The 22490-nt window shown below is 35.4% G+C and overlaps 1 protein-coding gene across 1 annotated transcript in view; it reads right to left on the minus strand.

The window, feature by feature from the left end:
• Positions 1–22490, minus strand: part of plxnb2b (plexin b2b) — a 212354-nt gene that overhangs the window by 11126 nt on the left and 178738 nt on the right. Inside the window, exons 22-31 of the mRNA XM_077711073.1 lie at positions 21181–21378; positions 18456–18635; positions 17015–17151; positions 15522–15622; positions 13600–13829; positions 10829–11010; positions 8990–9056; positions 7934–8080; positions 4760–4916; positions 1268–1368 (exon numbers count right to left, since the gene is read on the minus strand). Coding sequence (XP_077567199.1) covers positions 1268–1368; positions 4760–4916; positions 7934–8080; positions 8990–9056; positions 10829–11010; positions 13600–13829; positions 15522–15622; positions 17015–17151; positions 18456–18635; positions 21181–21378 — 1500 coding nt within the window. The remainder of the gene's footprint in view (positions 1–1267; positions 1369–4759; positions 4917–7933; positions 8081–8989; positions 9057–10828; positions 11011–13599; positions 13830–15521; positions 15623–17014; positions 17152–18455; positions 18636–21180; positions 21379–22490) is intronic.

Genomic DNA, 22490 nt, shown 5'->3' on the forward strand with positions numbered 1-22490 from the left:
CATCTTTTTCCCACAACAATGCGATTAGCAGCGCACGGGGCCCACAGACGCACCCGAAAAGAAGCCGGCGAAATTCCAGCATTTGAAAGGCGGCACACGGGGTGGGAGATTAGCGGGTGACCTTTGTTTTGGGCGGGTCGAGGCGATGAAGGGAAGATTCAGAAGGCTTTGTGACCGGCCAGCTCACAGAAGGGGACTGTGGCGCTTTCTCATTATTCGCTGGTGGCGTTCTTGTTTGAACACTCAACAAGTGGAGTATTAGCCAGGCTCACCTCACCCGGAATAAGCAAACTCTCCATACACTGATAGATAGATGGAAAGCTAACACACTTTTGGGCTAAAGTGATGCTAGAATACAATAATACCACTACCACTATAAAAAAACTACTACTACTACTACTACCGCTACCACTATAAAAAACTACTACTACTACGACTACCGCTACCACTATAAAAAACTACTACTACTACGACTACCGCTACCACTATAAAAATACTATTACTACTACTACGACTACCGCTACCACTATAAAAAAACTATTACTACTACTACTACGACTACCGCTACCACTATAAAAAACTACTACTACTACTACTACGACTACCACTACAAAAAACAACTACTACTACTACGACTACCACTACAAAAAAACAACTACTACTACTACGACTACCACTACAAAAAACAACTACTACTACAACTACGACTACCACTACAAAAAACAACTACTACTACAACTACGACTACCACTATAAAAAAAAACAACTACTACTACAACTACGACTACCACTATAAAAAAAAACAACTACTACTACAACTACGACTACCACTATAAAAAAACAACTACTACTACAACTACGACTACCACTATAAAAAGACAACTACTACTACCACTATAAAAAACTACTACCACTACAAAAAACTACTACCACTACCACTATAAAAAACTACTACTACTACCTCTACCACTATAAAAAAAACCACTACTACTACTACCACTATAAAAAAACTACTACTACCACTACAACTGTAAAAAATACTACTACCACTATAAAAAAACTAAAACTACGACTACCACTACAACTGTAAAAAATACTACTACTAGTACAACCACCACTACCACTACTACTACCACCTCTACCACTACTACTACCACTACTGGTGGCCTTTTTACAACAATTACTAATTTATAGTCACCCTTCCAAATGACCCAAGAAATGAGAAAAAACTAAAAACATACTCCAAAAAAAATGAGCCAATACTTACATTGTAGTGAGCAAGTGTGTTGACACGTTTCCATCTGCCTTCTTTCTGGGATGTCAAGTCCAGATCGGATAAAATCTGACCCGTGGAGCCCGGCCGCCACTCTGTGGAGGAGAGAAACAAAAATATATATATTTATTTTAAAAAACAATAAAGAATTGGAGCCTTGAAGAGAGTCACTCTAACACTTCAATGCAAACACACTTGTTTATTTTTCGTCAGATGAAACTTTTTCGTATATTGAGCTACTGCTCCCCTGCTGTTTTTATCTACTGCTATTTATTATTGCTCTGTATTACAATCAGACCGACTGGGGATGTCCCATCTTCTTAGTAGAAAAGACGGCGAGTATTGAAAAGAGACAGAACTGAAAATAACACCAAGAGTGGTATTACCATATTTAATTGCATATAAGCCGTGTCTGTGTATAAGCCGCGCCCTTAAAATTGTCTTAAAATCTTTGAATTTGACAATTTCTCTTGTATAAGCCGCCCTCTGATTCATAATTTTTGATTCCATATTCATGGTTTTGATAGGAGTACAAATGTGTTACTTTGAAGGGAAAATCTTAAGAAAAACAATTGCACATGGTTTTCCTGAGATACTTTATGAATTGAAAAGATTGTCTGCTGGAAGGGGTGTGGACTGCACGTTATTTTTTTACTTATACATATACTACTTACTTATACAAATACATATACTACTTATACATATACTGCTTACTTATACATATGCATGTACTTATACTACTTACCAATACATATACTACTTAATTATACTACTTACCAATACATATACTACTTATACATATACTGCTTGCTTATACATATGCATAAACTTCTACTGCTTACTTATACTACTTATACTACTTACTTATACTACTTACTTATACAACTTACTTATACAACTTACTTATACAACTTACTTATACAACTTACTTATACAACTTACTTATACAACTTACTTATACAACTTACTTATACAACTTACTTATACAACTTACTTATACAACTTACTTATACAACTTACTTATACTACTTACTTATACTACTTACTTATACTACTTACTTATACTACTTACTTATACTACTTACTTATTCTACTTACTTATACTACTTACTTATACTACTTACTTATACTACTTACTTATACTACTTATACTACTAACTTATACTACTAACTTATACTACTAACCTATACTACTAACCTATACTACTGACTTATACTACTGACTTATACTACTGACTTATACTACTGACTTATACTACTGACTTATACTACTGACTTATACTACTGACTTATACTACTGACTTATACTACTGACTTATACTACATACTTATACTACATACTTATACTACATACTTATACTACATACTTATACTACATACTTATACTACTTGTACATATACTACTTACTTATACTACTGACTTATACTACATACTTATACTACTTATACATATACTACTTATACTACTTATATATATATATATATATACTACATACTTATACTACTTCTACATATACCACTTACTTATACTACTTATACATATACTACTTACTTACACTACTTATACATATACATATACACATACACATATGTATATATATGTATGTATATATGTATATATATATATATAAATGTGAAATAAAAAAAAAGTGCTGGTGTGTGCGGAAAGCAGAGATAGCTGACTTTGTTAAAAAAATCTTCCAAATGTAATTCCATAAGTGATTGGCAGCTGGATACTTTTGAATAAGGATGAGATTGAAGCGTGGCGCCGACCTGAGTGAATTTGGGCGCCATCGCTGCTCATTTACAATTAGAGAAGCACGCGAGACGGTTATCGTCCCGATGCGCCGCGAAGGGCGACAGATCCGCGCTTATCTGAAACGCAAAACGGAATGAGATCGGGCGCCGTGCGTGGGTATCGGGGGGGTGACACGAAGGGGGGGGAACGGGGGTGTCTTTGATGTCACAAAAAATGTCTGAGGAGATTTCAGCTTTTGAAGTCGGCTCCCCCGAGCTTTGCGACTTGAGAACTTTGTTTAGAGAATAAAAGCTATTATTTTCGCCGCCGCGGTGGAATAACTTGCTTCGGTGAGATGGATTTTTTAAAAAATTGGAAATGTTTTCAAGAGGGAATATTATGAATAATCACGTTTCAGCAACTTTGACGTAATTTGTCCTCTAGTTCATTTAACCTGGATTAATTAATAACTATAGAAAACGGGGAGATATATCTTGTCTTGGCCCGAATATAAGACGATATAAAACTGAAAAAAGTCTTAAAATTGGGGTCTAGACTTAATTAAATATTTATCTTAGAGAGAGAGTTTAATATCTAAGAGAGAGAGAGTTTAATATCTAAGAGAGAGAGAGAGAGTTTAACATCTAAGAGAGATAGAGTTTAATATGTAAGAGAGAGAGAGTTTAATATCTAAGAGAGTTTCATATCTAAGAGTTTCATATCTAAGAGAGTTTGATATCTAAGAGAGAGAGTTTAATATCTAAGAGAGAGAGGGTTTCATATCTAAGAGAGTTTGATACTAAGAGAGTTTGATATCTAAGAGAGAGAGTTTGATATCTAAGAGAGAGTTTAATATCTAAGAGAGATAGTTTAATATCTAAGAGAGAGAGTTTAATATCTAAGAGAGAGAGTTCAATATCTAAGAGAGTTTGATATCTAAGAGAGTTTGATATCTAAGAGAGTTTTATCTAAGAGAGTTTTATCTAAGAGAGAGTTTAATATCTAAGAGAGAGTTTAATATCTAAGAGAGAGTTTAATATCTAAGAGAGAGTTTAATATCTAAGAGAGAGAGTTCAATATCTAATAGAGAGAGTTTAATATCTAAGAGAGTTTGATATCTAAGAGAGTTTGATATCTAAGAGAGAGTTTATTATCTAAGAGAGAGTTTAATATCTAAGAGAGAGTTTAATATCTAAGAGAGAGAGTTCAATATCTAAGAGAGAGAGAGTTTAATATCTAAGAGAGTTTGATATCTAAGAGAGTTTGATATCTAAGAGAGAGTTTAATGTCTAAGAGAGAGAGTTTAATATCTAAGAGAGAGAGAGTTTAATATCTAAGTACTGTTTAATATCTAAGTGCATTTGACCGGCGACCAAAAGACCGGCGACCAAACATCCGGTCACATATATTCGGGGTCGTCTTATACTCAGGGTCATCTTATTTTCGGGCCAATCCGCCGGCCATAGCATCCATATCAAAACCACAACTCCCACATGACCCTTGACAAAGAACACTTTGACAAGCATGCTAATTTCCAATGCTATTAACTTAGCTTCTCTTGTCATGACCAATTATTTCCCACTTTTTTGCATCTGTCTGGCGAAACTAATGCATTGAATGTCGTAAATGATGTTTAAGCAATTGCTTACGGGTCAATGGCAATATTTTCGTTTGCATTCCGTGTCGGGACGACAAATAAAAGGTGAAGAAAAAGCCAATTTTGATTGGTTGGCAATCTGCCGACTCACCCAGCGTGACGCTGTCGACTTTAGGCCGTGTGGAATATGGCAGGTTTCTGTACACTTGCTCGATAATCTTCTCCTTGACTTGTGAGATGGTGTCGCAGCTTAGAACCTTGACGGGCGTCACGTCCAGACCTTCGCCGAGAACCAGCACCTGAAGAGTCTGGTGAGATAACGAGAAGGAGGATGAGCTATAAATATGCGGGAATTCTGTGTTTTTTTTTTTTTAGTTTTTTGGTGGTTATTTTCATTATTTTTGTATGATAAAAATATTTGATTCAATTCAATCTAATTAAATGGAAGAAGTGAGTACATTTGAGGGAAAGGTCAAAGGTCAGAAAAGGAATTTTAGCCTTTTTTAGAGCTTTTTTGACCCGATTTTGGAATATGCGTTTTTTTTTTTTAAGTTTTTTGGTGGTTATTTTCATTATTTTTGGGTGTTAAAAGCATTTGTATCAATTCAATCTAATTAAATGGAAGAAGTGAGTCAATTTGAGGGAGAGGTCAAAGGTCAGAAAAGGAATTTTAGCCTTTTTTAGAGCTTTTTTTTAACCCGATTTTGGAATATGCGTTTTTTTTTAGTTTTTTGGTGGTTATTTTCATTATTTTTGGGTGATAAAAGCATTTGTATCAATTCAATCTAATGAAATGGAAGAAGTGAGTCAATTTGGGGTAAAGGTCAAAGGTCAGAAAAGGAATTTTAGCCTTTTTTAGCTTTTTTAACTCGATTTTGGAGGGAAGGTAATATTTATTTGTTCATTTTTTGTAATGTTTAGCCTAGGAAGGGTCGCAGGGGGTGCCGGAGTAGATCCCAGCCCAGTATGGGAGTGATTAGTCAACACTCAGGAGCCTTGTGAGGATAAGTAGTATGGAAAATGAATGTTTTTGTTTTGTTTTGTCAATTTTAATTAGTTTTTTAGAAGGATTTTGGTAGTTATTATTGCTTTTAAATTTAGGAATAACTTTTAATTTTAATAATTAATTTTATTACATTTCTAAAATTACTTTTTCACAGTTTAATATAGAACTGTTTTATAAAAAATGAGTTTTTAATAGCTTAATATAGAACTTTTTTATAAACTGACATTTTGAAAATTGAATATATACTTTTTTAAGAATTTATTTAGTCATTATTAAAATAAAAGATAAATATGAGGCATTTATGTGTGCAAATTGTGTTACTTTTCCTTTAAAATTTTGAAAGAACTTCTAATTCTAATAATTAATTTGACTTTTTATAGTTGAATAAAAACGTTTTTTATAAAATGACTTTTTCATAGTTATAGAATTTTTGTATAAAATGACTTTTTTAGTTGAATATAGTACTTTTTAAAAAATAACATGACTTAGTTTGATATAGAATTTTTGTATAAAATGACTTTCTTAGTTTAATATAGTATTTTTTAATAAAATGAATTAATTTAATAAAGATTTTTTTAGTAAAATGACTTTTTCATAGTTTAATATAGATTTTTTTTGTATAAAATGACTTTCTTAGTTTAATATAGTACTTTTTTTTATAAAATGACTTAGTTTAACATAGATTTTTTTCATGAAATGACTTAGTTTAACATAGATTTTTTTTGTATAAAATAACTCTTCCATACTTTAATTTTATTTTTTTTTCCAAAACGACTTTCTCAGTTTAAAACAGAACCTTTTCATCAAATCCCTTTTTCACATTTCAATATATACACACATACCACAATTAATTCTATCACTATTAAAATAAAAGCCAAATATGATTTCATACCTGTCCGCAAACTACACCAAAAACATTCGCAAATAAAAAAAAATAACTTTTTAGCTAACTGGCATAAACTGCAATTGATTGAGAAAGATAGAAATTGTCTAATTGGATACATACATACACACACGGCTGTCAAGATGCCCGTTACCATGGCAACCGGCCCGGCCTTGCCGTCCACACGGTGGCACCTGATAGGTAGTCTGACATGCCAACCCGAGTTAATGACCGCTCGGCAGGGAGGAACTCCAGTCACTCGGTCAGAAACTAATTGACCACTTGATGCAATGGAAAAGATGGCGAGGGCGAGAGTGGAGAAGGAAGCGGCGTGGGGAGAGCGTGCCCAATCCAATTCCACTTTACTCTGCATTGGAGTGGCGGTGCGAAGAGCAGCCCGTGAAATCTAAAGTAACCGTGGAGGCCTTGCTAGTTTTTTTCTTCCGTGTAATTCAATCCCGGGAAGTCATCCATCAAGGCGGGGAAATTGGAAGCTAATTCCATCATTTACCCGCATATGGCCATTAGCTGTTGTCCATTTTATTTGTAATCTATTTAGTGAGGGGGTCCTAGTGGGTAGTGTGTAGGGCTCACAGCTTTGGAGATTTGGGTTCGAGCCCAGGGTGGGTAGTCAGTGTGTGGAGTTTGAATGTTGGCCTTGGGCTTGTGTGTGTGTTTTTTTTTGGGTACTCCAGGTTCCTCCCACATGCCAAAAACATGAATGCTAAGCTAATTGTATGCTAAATTGCCTTACCCACATCCCAAAAACATACATGTTCGGCTAATTGTATGCTAAAGGCTAATTGTACGCTAAAATGCCTAACCCACATCCCAAAAACATGCATGCTAGGCTAATTAGATGCTAATTTGCCTAACCCACATCCCAAAAACATCCATGCTAGGTTAATTGTATGCTAAATTTCCTAACCCACATTCCAGAAAAATGCATGCTAGGCTAACTAGATGCTAAATTGCCTAATCCACATCCCAGAAACATGCATGCTAGGCTAATTAGATGCTGAATTGCCTAAACCGCATCCCAAAAACATGCATGCTAGGCTAATTGTATGCTAATATGCCTAACCCTAGCTCTGATGACTTTTCATGTCTCCTCGAGCCCTGTGATTGGCTAGGCACCAATTCAGGGTGTTCCCCACCTGGTGCCCGTGATAGGCTCCAGCACCCCATGCCACTGAGTGGGTAGCAAGTCGGCCTCACAGTTCTCGGGTTCGATCCCTGGTGGGTTTTCACGTGAGTATATGACACCAAAAAAATGGATGTCATACAAAAGCAGCCATTGGCCTCAGGGCAAGATTTTTCTTCCCCCTCGTTCGGTTACCACGGCGACCGTGTAGCACGGCCAAGCAATTTAAAAAATCAGTCGTGCCGGTATGTACACGTTAGGCGGATGGCAATGTATGTGTTTTTGGTCGTACCAGCACGGAATACTCCACGTCATCCCCCAGCAGGCCGGTGTCGTTGAGGGTGTACTTGGCTTTCTTCACGCGGGCATCCACGGGTCCTTTCTCAATCTGGTGCTTGATGGCGCGGAACAATTTGTACAAGGGCTCGCCGGCGGAATCCTGTCATGAAAATAAATAAATAATAATACAAATCTTAGAAATGGAGCCATGGGAAAATACAGTGCCTGAGTTAAGTGGAAGAGCATTGATATAGAAATTGAGGGGGGTAAGAATTTGGCAAAAAAAAAAATGGAGTGGGAAAGCTGACAAGTGTGGGAAAGTTGAGACTCTTGAGATTTCAGAGATAATGTACGCGGTCATTTTCATGTATTTTATACGTTTTGTGGTTCTTTCAAATTGTGTAGGTCAGATTTTTTGGGTGTTTTTTGTCAAACCGATGTAAATAAGATGTTCACTATGTAAATATAATGTGTCAGCAGGCAATGTACCCAGATTTCCACGATGTAAATATAGTGTCAGCAAGCAATGTACCCAGATTTCCACGATTTAGCTATAGTGTCAGGAAGCAATGTACTAAGATTTTCTCTATGTAAATATAGGGTGTTAGCAAGCAATGTACCCAGATTTTCATGATGTAAATATAGCGTGCCTGCAAGCAATGTACCCAAAGTTTCACTAAGTAAATATAGCGTGTCAGCAAGTAATGTACCCAGATTTTCATGATATAAATATGGTGTCAGCAAGCAATGTACCCAAATTTTCACAATGTTCTCTTTTCAAGATGTAAATATAGCGTTTCAGCAGGCAATGTACCCAGATTTTCACTATGTAAAAATAGCGTGTCAGCAAGCAATGTACCCAGATTTTCACTATGTAAATATAGCGTGTCAGCAAGCAATGTATGTCTTACATACATTTACACAATCTTGAATTTAGTGCATACTGATTGGCCACCCTGTCTACTTAGGAGAAAATTTTAAGACTTTTATGTGTGTACATTATGTGGGTAAATATGTTTTTTTTTTATTGCTTATTGAGGTAAATGCCAATCTTTAGGTATGGTTTTACCTTTAAGAACTGGTAAAGGCAGATTGACATCCAGTTGCAAAGCATCCTTTCCACCACCGTCTCAGATCTGAAAGAAAAATGATATTTCATTTATTTTTTCAATTGGGGGTGCTGGAGCCCATCCAAGGAAATTTAAGACATCAGGCAGAGGGGGACACACGGAATGATATGCCAGCCAATCACAGGGCAGATTAGATTTAATCAATTCCTACATTCAAAGATGGACTAAGTCACTTTTGAAAAGTCCATTTTTGGTCGTATTTTTATTTAAAAAATATATTTAAAAGAAACATTTGGATTTCTGTGTATTCAAGGTAATGAAATATTACATTTTGGATTTCATTCCATTATCTCACGATACATTCACAACTAAAATAGATTAAAAACAAGCATAATCACAACATTTGAAAACTACTTACATTATTTTAAATCTTTAACTCCCTTAACTGCACCATAACTGTGATTCACAGCATTAATAAACAATAAATCCCTATAAAATTAAATGATTTTCCCCCCCTCAACCTCATTTGCAAGCTCGTTAAAAAAAACATTTTTTTATGAAAACCAATTCAAATGACAACAAAATAAACTCGTAGCCTAAATGGAGACAAAGCGGCTTTAAAAAAAGTACTTTGTTTTGATATAAAATATGACGTGTTTTTTCCGCAAAATGTCGACGAGGCAAATTTCTGTAACGTTTGTCACTGTCGACGTCCATCAAACGACATTTTGACGGATTTGTACCCCTGGCAAACGCGGTGGTCCCGAAGCATTGGTAGCGGTTAGCATGCCTAATTAGATGTGTTGAAGAAGGGGGGGGCTATGTTTCAGTTCGTGTTGGCGCAATGACCTAATCAACATAATGAGCTTCTCCACTGGGGGATAATTAAGACCCCCATTTGTTTAACAGCCAACGGCTAAGTGGCAAAACACGGCAAAGAGTTCAAGTGATATGGGTGCATCCCGATAAGGATGAGGGATGGCGTCGCAAGATGGCTTCTGCCGTGAAGGCGTCAACCTTCACGGGTTTGTTTGCATCTGGGACATACAATGGCAATGGATGTATTTTTTTCAGTGGGGTAGGCTGAAATGTATCTTGAGTTTATGGCAATGACAGAAAATTGAATAACGAATATTGAGGTTAATATGGACCAAATATGGCTGCGAAAATGGAAAAATTGCAAAGTAGGGTCAACCCTATTAAAAAATATATAGTATTTGTATGTGTATGTATGTATATACCATGTGTATATATGTGTATATGTGTGTATATGTGTATATGTGTATATGTGTATATGTGAATATATGTGTATATATGTGTATATATGTGTATATATGTGTGTATATGTGTATATATGTGTATATATGTGTATACATGTGTATACATGTGTATACATGTGTATACATGTGAATACATGTGAATACATGTGTATACATGTGTATACATGTGTATATCATTGTGTATCATTGTGTATCAATGTGTATCAATGTGTATCAATGTGTTTCAATATTTATCAATGTGTATATATGTGTATATATGTGTGTATATGTGTATATATATAGATATGTATATATGTGTGTATATGTGTATATATATAGGTATGTATATATGTGTATATATGTGTATATATGTGTATATATGTGTATATATGTGCATACATGTGCATACATGTGCATACATGTGTATACATGTGTATACATGTGTATACATGTGTATACATGTGTAAATATGTGTATATATGTGGATATATGTGTATATATGTGTATATATGTGTATATAAGTGTAAAAATGAGTATATATGTGTATATATGAGTATAGATGTGTGTGTATAAACTCACCGGCGCAGCATAAGTTTGGGGTTTTTGCTGTGCACATATTCCTCCATGAGCTCCAGCAACAAGGTCCGCATGATGTCCGTGTAGTACTCCAGCTTGCCGTGCAGCGCCACCGTCAGTAGCGAGGCGAAATACACCTTTGCCCTGGCGTTGAAGTCGTGACTGCGCTCCAGCGTGCGAATAAACTGCAAATAGCAAAAAGCAACATGGAATATATTCAACAAACAGGTTCAGATGGTCCAAAGTGGAAGTTTAATGCGTTCCGGGACCCCAGCTCATGTGTCAAATCACCTTTTATTTGTGTTTAAAATGCCTTTTGCTGTGTCTGTATTCTCACCCTCTTGCTACTGTGTAATATCTAAGTACTGTTTAATATCTAAGTAATGTTGAAACCAGCTCTCAAAATTAAATTCAGGAGAGAGTCTAATATCTAAATATCTACTGTTTATTTGTGAGTTTAATATCTGAGTAGTGTGTAATATCAAAGTACTGTTGAAAACAGTAGATATTTAGATATTAAACTCTCTCTCATGAATATAATTTTGAGAGCTGGTTTCAACAGTACTCAGATATTAAACACTACTTAGATATTAAAGAGTACTTAGATATTACACAGTACTTAGACATTACACAGTACTTAGACATTACACAGTACTTAGATATTAAACAGTACTTAGATATTAAACAATACTTCGATATTAAACAGTACTTAGATATTAAACAGTATTTAGATATTAAACAATACTCAGATGGTAAACAGTACTTGGATTTTAAACAGTACTTAGACATTAAACAGTACTTAGATATTAAACAATACTTAGATATTAAACAGTACTTAGATATTAAACACTCATGAATATAATTATGTGAGCTGGCTTCAGCAGTATTTAGATATTAAACAATACTTAGATAGTAAACAGTACTTAGATTTTAAACAGTACTTAGACATTAAACAATACTTAGATATTAAACAATACTTAGATATTAAACAGTACTTAGATATTAAACAATACACATATATTAAACAATACACATATATTAAACACTCATGAATATAATTTTGAGAGCTGCTTACAACAGTACACTTTCTGTTTCTAAAAGACCGGCGACCAAACGTCCGGTCACGATGTCAAGCTATAACGCCAAATTCCATCACAAGAGCGACGTGGTAAGTGGTTGCCATTTTGTGGGATGTTCTCCCCCCGCATTAGAATGAGCGGCGGCTGAGTGACGTCCCGTTTTGACATCCAGCGATTTTAACATTCGCAAAGACATCGGCGGTAGTTTTTCACTTTCACCGGGAGACAAGTCTGCAAAATGTTCGGAAATAACGAGCGCTAATAATGACGGCGGTAAACACGGTGAAGGCTCGGCTCAGAGATTTGGAGTTAACACTCCTGTGGGTTATTAGAGGCCTTCCAAATCTGCTGCCATGCCGTGTCTTCTGCCATCTAAAATTGGACACGTCTGTCAGTGTCTGACAAGTGGCCCGGGCCCAATTGAAAATGGGAGCCAATAAAAGATTCCCAGAGAAAATGGAGGACTACAAACTGGCATTTGTGTGTAGATTTAACAGAAAATGAAATAATACTGGCAGGGTTTTTGATGGTAAAGGCCGTAGATGTCAAATCAATTGGACTGGGAGGACTGGCATTGAACCATCGACGACAATGGCGGCTGAGGAGTTTGTTTATGAAATGAATTGGTTTGAATGTGGAAGGTTGTTGTTTCTTTGGTTCGAGGGGAAAGAAGTTAGGGTGTACTTCAAGTCAAAAGATGTTTTTGAGAGGAAATGTGGCAGCCATTGAGATGATAGAAAAAGATTCATAAAAGCTGAATATTTTTTATCACCGGGTAGAATAGTTTGAGAGAGAATATTCAGTGAGTTTCAAGACCTGGTCATGGTCGGAGATGGAGATGTATCAATGTCCCCAAAAAAGCCGAAAAAACTCACTTAGCACGTTAGATGCTAAAAGTTTTTGAGTTTTAGTGAAAAAAATGAAATGATTAAAATACTAATACATACAATCACCGCCCAAAAAAACTAATGATTACATAGAGTTAAAAAGGTTATTTTTTATCATTCATACTAGATTACTATTTTATATTATGTATTATTTCACACTTAATACCGATATATACACATATATACATATGTACATATATACATATAAGTACATATATACATACGAGTACATATATACATACGAGTACATATATACATACGAGTACATATATACATATGAGTACATATATACATATAAGTACATATATACATATGAGTACATATATACATATAAGTGCATATATACATATAAGTACATATATACATATGTACATATATACATATGTACTTATGTACATATATACATATATACATATATACATATGTACATATATACATATGTACTTATGTACTTACCCTCAAAAGGGTCGCGGGGGGGGGGGGGGGTGCTGGAGCCTATCCTAGCTAACTACTGGCACCAGCCGGGGGACACCCTGAATCGGTGGCCGGCCAATCGCAAGGCACCAGGAGACAAAGGACAACCAATCATAGCTAGGGTTAGGAAATTTAGCATTCAATTAGCCTAGCATGCATGTTTTTGGAATGTGGGTGGAAAACAGAGTACCCGTAGAAAGCCCATGCAAGCCCGGGGAGAACATACTAACTCCACCATACATTGAGGACCCATCTGGGATTGAATCCTTGACCCCAGAACTGTGAGTCCAATGTGGTAGCCATTGAAAAATGTAATTAAAAAAAGTGTTCTTACATTAATAAGAAAAGTCTTGGAGTTGAGAAGGTTGGAGAACTGGTTGAGCGCCAATGCGATGGTAGTCCGACGCGCTTCGGGAATGTCCAGCTTGCCCGTAATCATCACATCGTTAGCGCCATCTTTGGAGGGCAGGAAGAAAACACGATCCGTGTAGGTCTTGTAGTCCAGGAAGGGGATTCGACCCTCGCTTAGGTCGTTGGTGTGGTCCTCCATTTCGATCATTAGGTCTGCCACACACACGAAATGCACTAAGTCAGGGGTGGGCAAACCTTTTGGGCCCGGGGGCCACATTGACTTTAAAAATTTGACAGATGGGCCGGGTCAGAACAAGATACGATACATATAAAAAAGTGCATCCGTTTATAATACATATGAAACATTAACAAAAAAAATGACTTAAATATTAACATACTCATCACTCATCATTAAAGTAAAAAGTATATAAAGTACAAATTAAAGTAAAAAGGGATGTATTAAGAAATATTAAAATGTCATTTAAAGAAGATAAAGGGGCTGTAAAACACGAAAAACAAATAAGAGTGGACACATCTACTGCCACTGGCTTCCGCGTGACAGCGCCATCTTGGGGAAAAACAAAAAAAAAAAATTATTTGGACAATGTCGGCGGGCCGGATTAAAAAGCCTGGCGGGCCGTGTGTGGCCCGCGGGCCGTAGTTTGCCCATACCTGCACTAAGTCCAAGTCAACTGAGGAGCTTCGTGTACCGTCTAGCATATAAACTCATGCTATTATTGCACCCATAAACTTGATGAAAACTAGACCAATACGGACACAATTCCTGGTTGTACTACTCACATGACTTCCTTTTTGAATTTGTCTACGTGCAGGCCACACCCCTTTTCAGCAGACCATACTTTTGATTGAAACTGAATCTCATAAAAAACACGTATAATGATTTTCTTAAGATTTTCCCTTCAAAGTAACACATTTGCACTCCCTATTAAAACCATGAATATGTAAGTGAAAATTGTGAATCAAGGAGCGGCTTATACGAGAGAAATTGTAAAATTCAAACATTTTAAGGCAGTTTGGAGGGTGTGGCTTATACAGGGAGGCGGATATTATGCGAAAGATGAAAATTTTGAATCGGGTGGCGGCTTATACGAGAGAAATTGTAAAATTCAACGATTATAAGGCAATTTTAAGGGTGCGGCTTATTTATGGAGGCGCCTATTTTGTGAGAAAGTACGGTAAAAGATAGAGGAGAAAATTGTGAATCGGGTGGCGGCTTATACGAGAGAAATTGCAAAATTATACGATTTTAAGGCAATTTTAAGGGCGCGGCTTATAGGCGGAGGCGGCTTATATGTGAGAAAATATACGGTAAATGGCAGAAATGAAAATTGCGAATCAGTTGGCGGCTTATACGAAAAAAATTCTACAATTTCAGGGCAATTTTAAGGGTGCGGCTTATTTATGGAGGCCCCTATTATGTGAAAAAGTACGGTAAATGATAGAGATGAAAATTGTAAATCAGGTGGCGGCTTATACGAGGGAAATTGTAAAATTCAACAATTTTAAGACAATATTAAGGGTACAGCTTATAAGAGAGAAATTGTCAAATGCAACCATTTTGAGTCCATTTTAAGGGTACGGCTTATACGAGAGAAAATGTCAAATTCAACGATTTTAAGGCAATTTTAAAGGTACGGCTTAACGAGAGAAATTGTCAAATTCAACGATTTTAAGGCCATTTTAAGGGTACGGCTTAACGAGAGAAATTGTCAAATTCAACGATTTTAAGGCCATTTTAAGGGTACGGCTTATACGAGAGAAATTGTCAAAAGCAACCATTTTAAGGAAATTTTAAGGGTACGGCTTATACGTGGATGCGACTTATATGCGAGAAACTACGGTACGTGATACACGATTTGAAGTGTAGCAATTTGTGTAGCCTACCCGTGAACTCTTTCTTGCATCGGTCTCGTACGCTTTCTTCCAAGTTCTCCAGTTGGTGTTTTACCTTCTCGTACTCCCTCTCGGCTTGTTGACTCTTCCTCCTGTGTAAATACACACAGAAACGCACAAAAAAACACGGATATGTCATTCCGAATTAGCCCGACGCAATTCTGGCAAACACTCAGCCAGAGTGTCCGGATTTTACCTCCCGTTAAAAAGCTCATTTTGGAAATCCTCTTGTTGAATAAAGAGTGGCGGCGGCGTTCAAATATTTGACTTGGTTAACGACGCTGCTCTTATTGGTTCTTTCGTTTTAGGAATTAAGACTTTTTAAGCTGCAGTTTCTTGCCATGATTACTGTTTGTTTTATTAAATGGGTTTTTTTTAATATGTGGTCACTGATTCAACCGCAATTAGTGTTATTTTTTCCTATTTTAAAGATAATATTCTTCTTTTTTTGGTACAAATTGTATTGCGTATTAATATGGACTACATTTCTCAACACGAAAATTTAAGAGCCTTTTAAAACCGCCTGACGACTAAATTTAATGACAAATTTTATGGGTTTGGCTTTATTTGGTCATTAAAATTCATCTTTTCAATTAAAATAATTGTTTTTGAATGATTTAACATCATTTTTCTTCTTTGTTCACTGTACTTTTTTTTAATTTTTTTTTTAAACATTTTGCATAACGCAGTGTGGAATTTAAAATGTCAGGAATTCCGAACCAATCAAATTCGTTGAAAATTCAAAGCCTTTTTTTTCGTATAAAAATTGAGAATTTTTTACAGTAGATAATAATGATTAAACATTAGCCACATTAGCATGTCCAGAAGTTTAGCATTAGCTACGCGAGCTAGCATCTTCTGCTGCCTTTTGGATTTTATCAAAAAAAATTACCCCAAAAAATGCGCCTTATACTCCAGTATGTCTTGTTTTTTCCCCCTATAGCCGCTTAGCATTTACCTTCCCTTAGCATGTCCAAAAGTTTAGCTTTAGCTAGCATCTTCCACTGCCTTTTGGATTTTATTAAAAAAAATCTACCCACAAAAATGCGCCTTATACTCCAGTGCGCCTTGTATTTTTTTCCTCCAACAGCCACATAGCTTTTACCTTCCCTTAGCATGTCCAGAAGTTTAGCTTTCGCTACGATAAGTAGCATCTTCCTCCGCCTTTTGGATTTTATCAAAACATTTTACCCAAAAAATGCGCCTTATACTCCAGTGCGACATGTATTTATTTCCTCCTACAGCCACATAGCTTTTACCTTCCCTTAGGTAAGTTTAGCTTTAGCTAGCATCTTCCGCTACCTTTTGGATTTTATCAAATAATTTCACCCCAAAAATGCGCTTTATACCCCAGTACGACTTATATATTCTTTCCCGTATTAAAAATGCATTTTTGGCTGGTGCGACTTATACTCAGGTGCGACTTATAGTCCAAAAATACGGTAATCAGTTACTGTGTGTCATCTAAAAAGGTGTGTACTCACCTGTAGCAGTAGACAGAGATGGCGATGATGAGCAACATGGGCACGATGACGGCGGGGATGATAATGTAGAGCGCCAAATCGTTCTTGCTCTCGTACTGCACGGAGCCCACAACCCACTCCCCTTTGCCAAACTTGATCTGTGAACAAAGCGCATCAAAAAGAAAGGTTGGAATCTTATGACTAAGCACTTTTTAGACACTCACTCGGCTACGGCCAATGATAAAATCGGCCAAAGCGTGGGGAATCGACATAATTGGCCCGTGTTATTTATGCTGAACTGCCGCGGGGTCTCCGAGTGTTTCAAAGTACTGCAACTTGGTGGCCTGGTGTGGAGAGAACAAATTCACCATGGAACAGCAGAGAGTTTACTCTTGAAAGCAGCTCTCAAAAATATATTTATGAGAGTTTAATATCCAGGGGAGAGAGTTTAATATTTAAGAGAGAGAGAGTTTAATATCTAAGTACTGTTTTATTATCTGAGTACTGTTTGATACCCAAGTACTGTTTAATATCTAAGTACTGTTTAATATCAAAGTACTGTTTAATATATAAGTACTGTTTAATATAACGGTACTGTTTGATTTCCAAGTACTGTTTGATACCCAAGTACTGTTTAATATCTAAGTACTGTTTAATATCTAAGTACTGTTTAATATCTAAGTACTGTTTAATATCTAAGTACTGTTTAATATCTAAGTTCTGTTTGATAACTAAGTACTGTTTGATACCCAAGTACTGTTTAATATCCAAGTACTGTTTAATATCCAAGTACTGTTTAATATCTAAGTATTGTTTAATATCCAAGTACTGTTTGATACCCAAGTACTGTTTAATATCTAAGTACTGTTTAATATCTAAGTACTGTTTAATAACTAAGTACTGTTTGATACCCAAGTACTGTTTAATATCCAAGTACTCTTTAATATCTAAGTACTCTTTAATATGTAAGTACTCTTTAATATGTAAGTACTCTTTAATATCTCAGTACTCTTTAATATCTAAGTACTCTTTAATATCCAAGTACTCTTAAATATCTAAGTACTCTTAAATATCGAAGTACTCTTAAATATCTAAGTACTCTTAAATATCTAAGTACTCTTAAATATCTAAGTACTGTTTAGTATCTAAGTACTGTTTAGTATCTAAGTACTGTTTAATATCTAAGTACTGTTTAATATCTAAGTACTGTAATGTCTAAGTACTGTTTAACATCTAAGTACTGTAATATCTAAGTACTGTTTAATATCTAAGTACTGTAATATCTAAGTACTGTAATATCTAAGTACTGTAATATCTAAGTACTGTTGAAACCAGCTCTCAAAATTATATTCATGAGCGAGAGTTTCATATCTAAATATCTACTGTTTTCAACAGTACTTAAATATTAAACAGTACTTAGATATTAACCGCGGCACATTTTGGACTCAAAACAGTTTCTAACCGTGAGGTCGAGAAGCTTGGGCGAAGTGTCGCGCCGTTGTCTCCTGGAACGAGCGCTGGGTTTCCTTGAAGGCGGGTCTAAGAACAACTTCTCGTCTTGGAGAGTGTTGACCACACAGGGAACGTCACCTACGAATCCTTGAGCCTCCTTGGCCGTCATGGCCTTCAAGAAGCCCCGCCCCTACCAGACGACAACCATTAGGAACAATGACAGAATCTTCGAGATTTTAAACAACAACATTTCCAGTTGGCTAAAAATGGAAGCTAATTAAATGCGTCCTTGTCATTTGAAAAGGCAAAAGTGTCAGGAAAAAAAAGGCAGTTTGGCCTTTAATATGATTTTATGCGACTTATTTACTGCTTTTTGTTGAGCGAGATAAATTGCTTCTTCCCGGGGTGAAAAACGTAAGTGTCAACAACCGCACAGCTAAATTGAAAACAACAAAAAACAACAAAAACAAACACTTATGTTTTTGGGGTTTGGGATGTCAGCTATTTTCTTTTTGTTTCACAATTTCTTTCTTGGAAACTATTTTGAACCGTCTACAAGTTATTGTGGACATAATTTGAATGGCTTGAAATATTGTATGGACCCGAATATAAGACGACTACATCTTTTTTTAACACTCAAGTTTCAAAAAAGCATAAAAAATGATAGTACATCTGAAAAAAAAGATTCTAAAAACATATTTAGAAGAAAATTGTCATTTTGCCTTGTTGGAATCATGCAAAAATGTTTAAAACATCTTAATAAGTGAACATTTACATATAAAAATGTACTCTAATTTGACTACCGTATTTTCACGACTATAAGGCGCACTTAAAAGTCTTAAATGTTCTCCAAAATAGACAGTGCGCCTTATACATGGGAAAAATGTCATTCATTGAGGGTGCGCTTTATAATCCAGTGCGCCTTATAGCTGTGAAAATACGGTACTTATTTATTATGTATTTATTATTTTTGTGTGCACATCAGGCTGAAGCTTTAAATGTAATTATACTTGTATAATGACAATAAAGTCATTCAATTCAATTCAATTAAATATTAGTGTTCCGCATTTGCTTTAAAAGAATCTGGCTCCATCTGGTGTTACAAATGTGTTAAATGTCAAGAAACCGATTCTAAGACGACTGATATTTTTCAGTCTTATTTCGAAGCAAAAAAACATCGTCTTATATTCGGGTCAAGATGGTTTTGGAGCGTTTTGGTGCTTTGTGGGAGGCTGGCGACCAGTCACGGGTCCATCTAGCCTAGGTTTTGATAGATTATCTGACTCCAGACCCAAATGAGTGAATTTAGTGGACAAAAGTTAAAGTAAAAAATTCAGATCAAAAAGTTTTGTTTGTGATATCAACTATTTTGCAAGTTTTAACAATATGCTTGTTTTTAAGTTTCTAAAATACTAACATAAATACATCCAGAGCTGAAAAATGCACAAACATAATATTTATAGATACAAGTAATTATGCATTGACTTCAAATCTGCCATTTAATCCTCAGAGTTTAATGCAGCATGTTATTTTCTGACTTGATTTAAATTGTTTTTAACGATAATCCCTTTCCTTCCAAGTCATACAAAAAAAAGACCAATTCGCCAAGAAATCCCAAAAGGCATCAAAATGCCGACTTATTTCTGCCTTGTCACTCCTTCGAATTAATTTTTTAACTTGAATCATGAGGCTAAAAATGGAATGTTATTGTCTAATTGCAGAGAACACTCACAAACAATCACCCTTAAAAAGTTTAAATAAACAAAAACATGTCTGTTACGCAATCATAGCCGCAATTGGAATTACAAAAAAAAAAGTATTTTGTTTTTTCTTTCCATTTTTGAGTTCGCAAACAAAAACGGAGCCAAAAACAAGAACAAGAAAATCAACAAAAAAACTTACTCTTTCCCGATTCCTATTTTTTGGGGGGTCCTTAAACGCAACACCGACTTATTTTTTTTCTTCCATTTTTGAGTTTGCAAACAAAAACGGAGCCAAAAAAAGAACTAGAAAAGCAACAAAAAAAAACGCACATTTCTGGATTCCAATTTTTTGGGGGTCCTTAAATGCAACAGTGACCTATTTCTTTCCATTTTTGAGTTTGTAAAAAAAAAAAAAAAAAAAACCCAGCCGAAAACAATAACTACAAAATCAACAAAAAAACGTACACTTCCCGATTCCAATTTTTTTTGTGGTCCTTAAACGCAACGTCGACCTATTTTCTTCCATTTTTGAATTTGCAAACAAAAACAGAGCCAAAAACAAGAACTACAAAATCAACAAAAAAGCGTACTCTTTCCTGATTCCAATATTTTTGGGGGTCCTTAAACGCAACAGCAATCATTTTCTTTCCATTTTTGAGTCCGCAAACAAAAACAGAGCCAAAAACAAGAACTACAAAATCAACAATAAAACTTAATCTTTCCTGATTCCAATATTTTTGGGGGTCCTTAAACGCAACAGCAATCATTTTCTTTCCTTTTTTGAGTCCGCAAACAAAAACAGAGCCAAAAACAAGAACTACAAAATCACCAAAAAAAACGTGTTCTTTCCCGATTCCAATTTTTTTGGGGTCCTTAAACGCAACGGCAAACTTTTTTTTTCCATTTTTGAGTTCGCAAACAAAAATCGAGCCAAAAACAAGAACTACAAAATCAACAAAAAAAACGTACTCTTTCCCGATTCCAATCCCGATTCCAATTTTTTTGGGGCCCTTAAACGCAACGGTGACTCACCTTGACGATTATCATGCTGGACTCCGTGAAGACAGTTTTAGGTAGCTCGTAGAAGACCGGGTCCGGGTGGTAGTCAAATCCCTTGAGTTCTTTATCCCAATTGTCTAGCTTGATGTACGTAGCGGCTAGCTGACTTAGCGAGCCGTTGATTGGCGGCGAGCGAAACTGGATGACCGTGTCGTTCTTTTCGTGGGCGACCTGCAACGATATAACGGCATAAGTGAAAAAAAAACGCCGACATAAAAGGATATGAGGCGGATTATTAGCCATCGTTAAATAGACCGGGCGTCCATTTGTACTGTAAAAATATAGAGCGGGTTATGTACATTATATCCCGACTGATAGTTCACACTAATTCTTGTATTCTATGTTTTTTGATCATTTTGTACAATTTTCCTGTATTTTATTCGTTTTTTGATCATCTAGTACAAATTTCCTGTATTTTATACGTTTTTTGATCATTTTGTACAATTTTCCTGTATCTCATAAATGTCTTGGTGATTTTGTACATTTTTTTTCTGTATTTTATATATTTTTTGATAATTTTGTACAATTTTCCTGTATTTCATACGTTTTTGATCATTTTGTACAATTTTCCCGTATTTTTTCTTATGTTTTTTGATCATTTTGTACTATTTTCCTGTATTTTATACATTTTTTTGATCATTATGTAAAATGTTCCTGTATTTTATACATTTTTTGATCATTATGTAAAATGTTCCTGTATTTTATACATTTTTTGATCATTTTGTGAAGAATTCTTGTATTTTATATATTTTTTGATCATTTTGTACAATTTTCCTGTATTTTATACATTTTTTTGATCATTTTGAACAATTTTACTGTATTTTATACATTGTTTTCTCTCCTTTTTTACAATTTTCCTGTATTTTCTACGTTTTTTGATCATTTTGTACAATTTTCTTGTATTTCACACTTTTTTCATCATTTTGTACAATTTTCCTGTATTTCATACATTTTTTGATCATTTTGTAAAATTTTCCTATATTTTATACTTCATTTTTATATTCCTGCAATGTGGGAGGAAACTCAAATACCCAGAAAAAACCCACATAAGCCTGGGAAAAACATGCAAACGTCACACAGTGAGGACCAAACCAGGAATCGAACCCAGGACCCCTGAACTGCGAGGCCGACGTGTTAACCACTTATTAAAAAAAATAAAAATGTCCGGTTTTGATTGACATTTTGACTAGAGTTGTGTATTGGTCCCACACACACATTTTATTGTGGGTGTATGGTGCAGTAGTGCAATAAGAGACCATTAACACCGGCGGAAAGAAAAAAAA

The sequence above is a fragment of the Stigmatopora nigra genome, unplaced genomic scaffold, assembly GCF_051989575.1.
Source record: "Stigmatopora nigra isolate UIUO_SnigA unplaced genomic scaffold, RoL_Snig_1.1 HiC_scaffold_25, whole genome shotgun sequence".
Classification (NCBI taxonomy): domain Eukaryota; kingdom Metazoa; phylum Chordata; class Actinopteri; order Syngnathiformes; family Syngnathidae; genus Stigmatopora; species Stigmatopora nigra.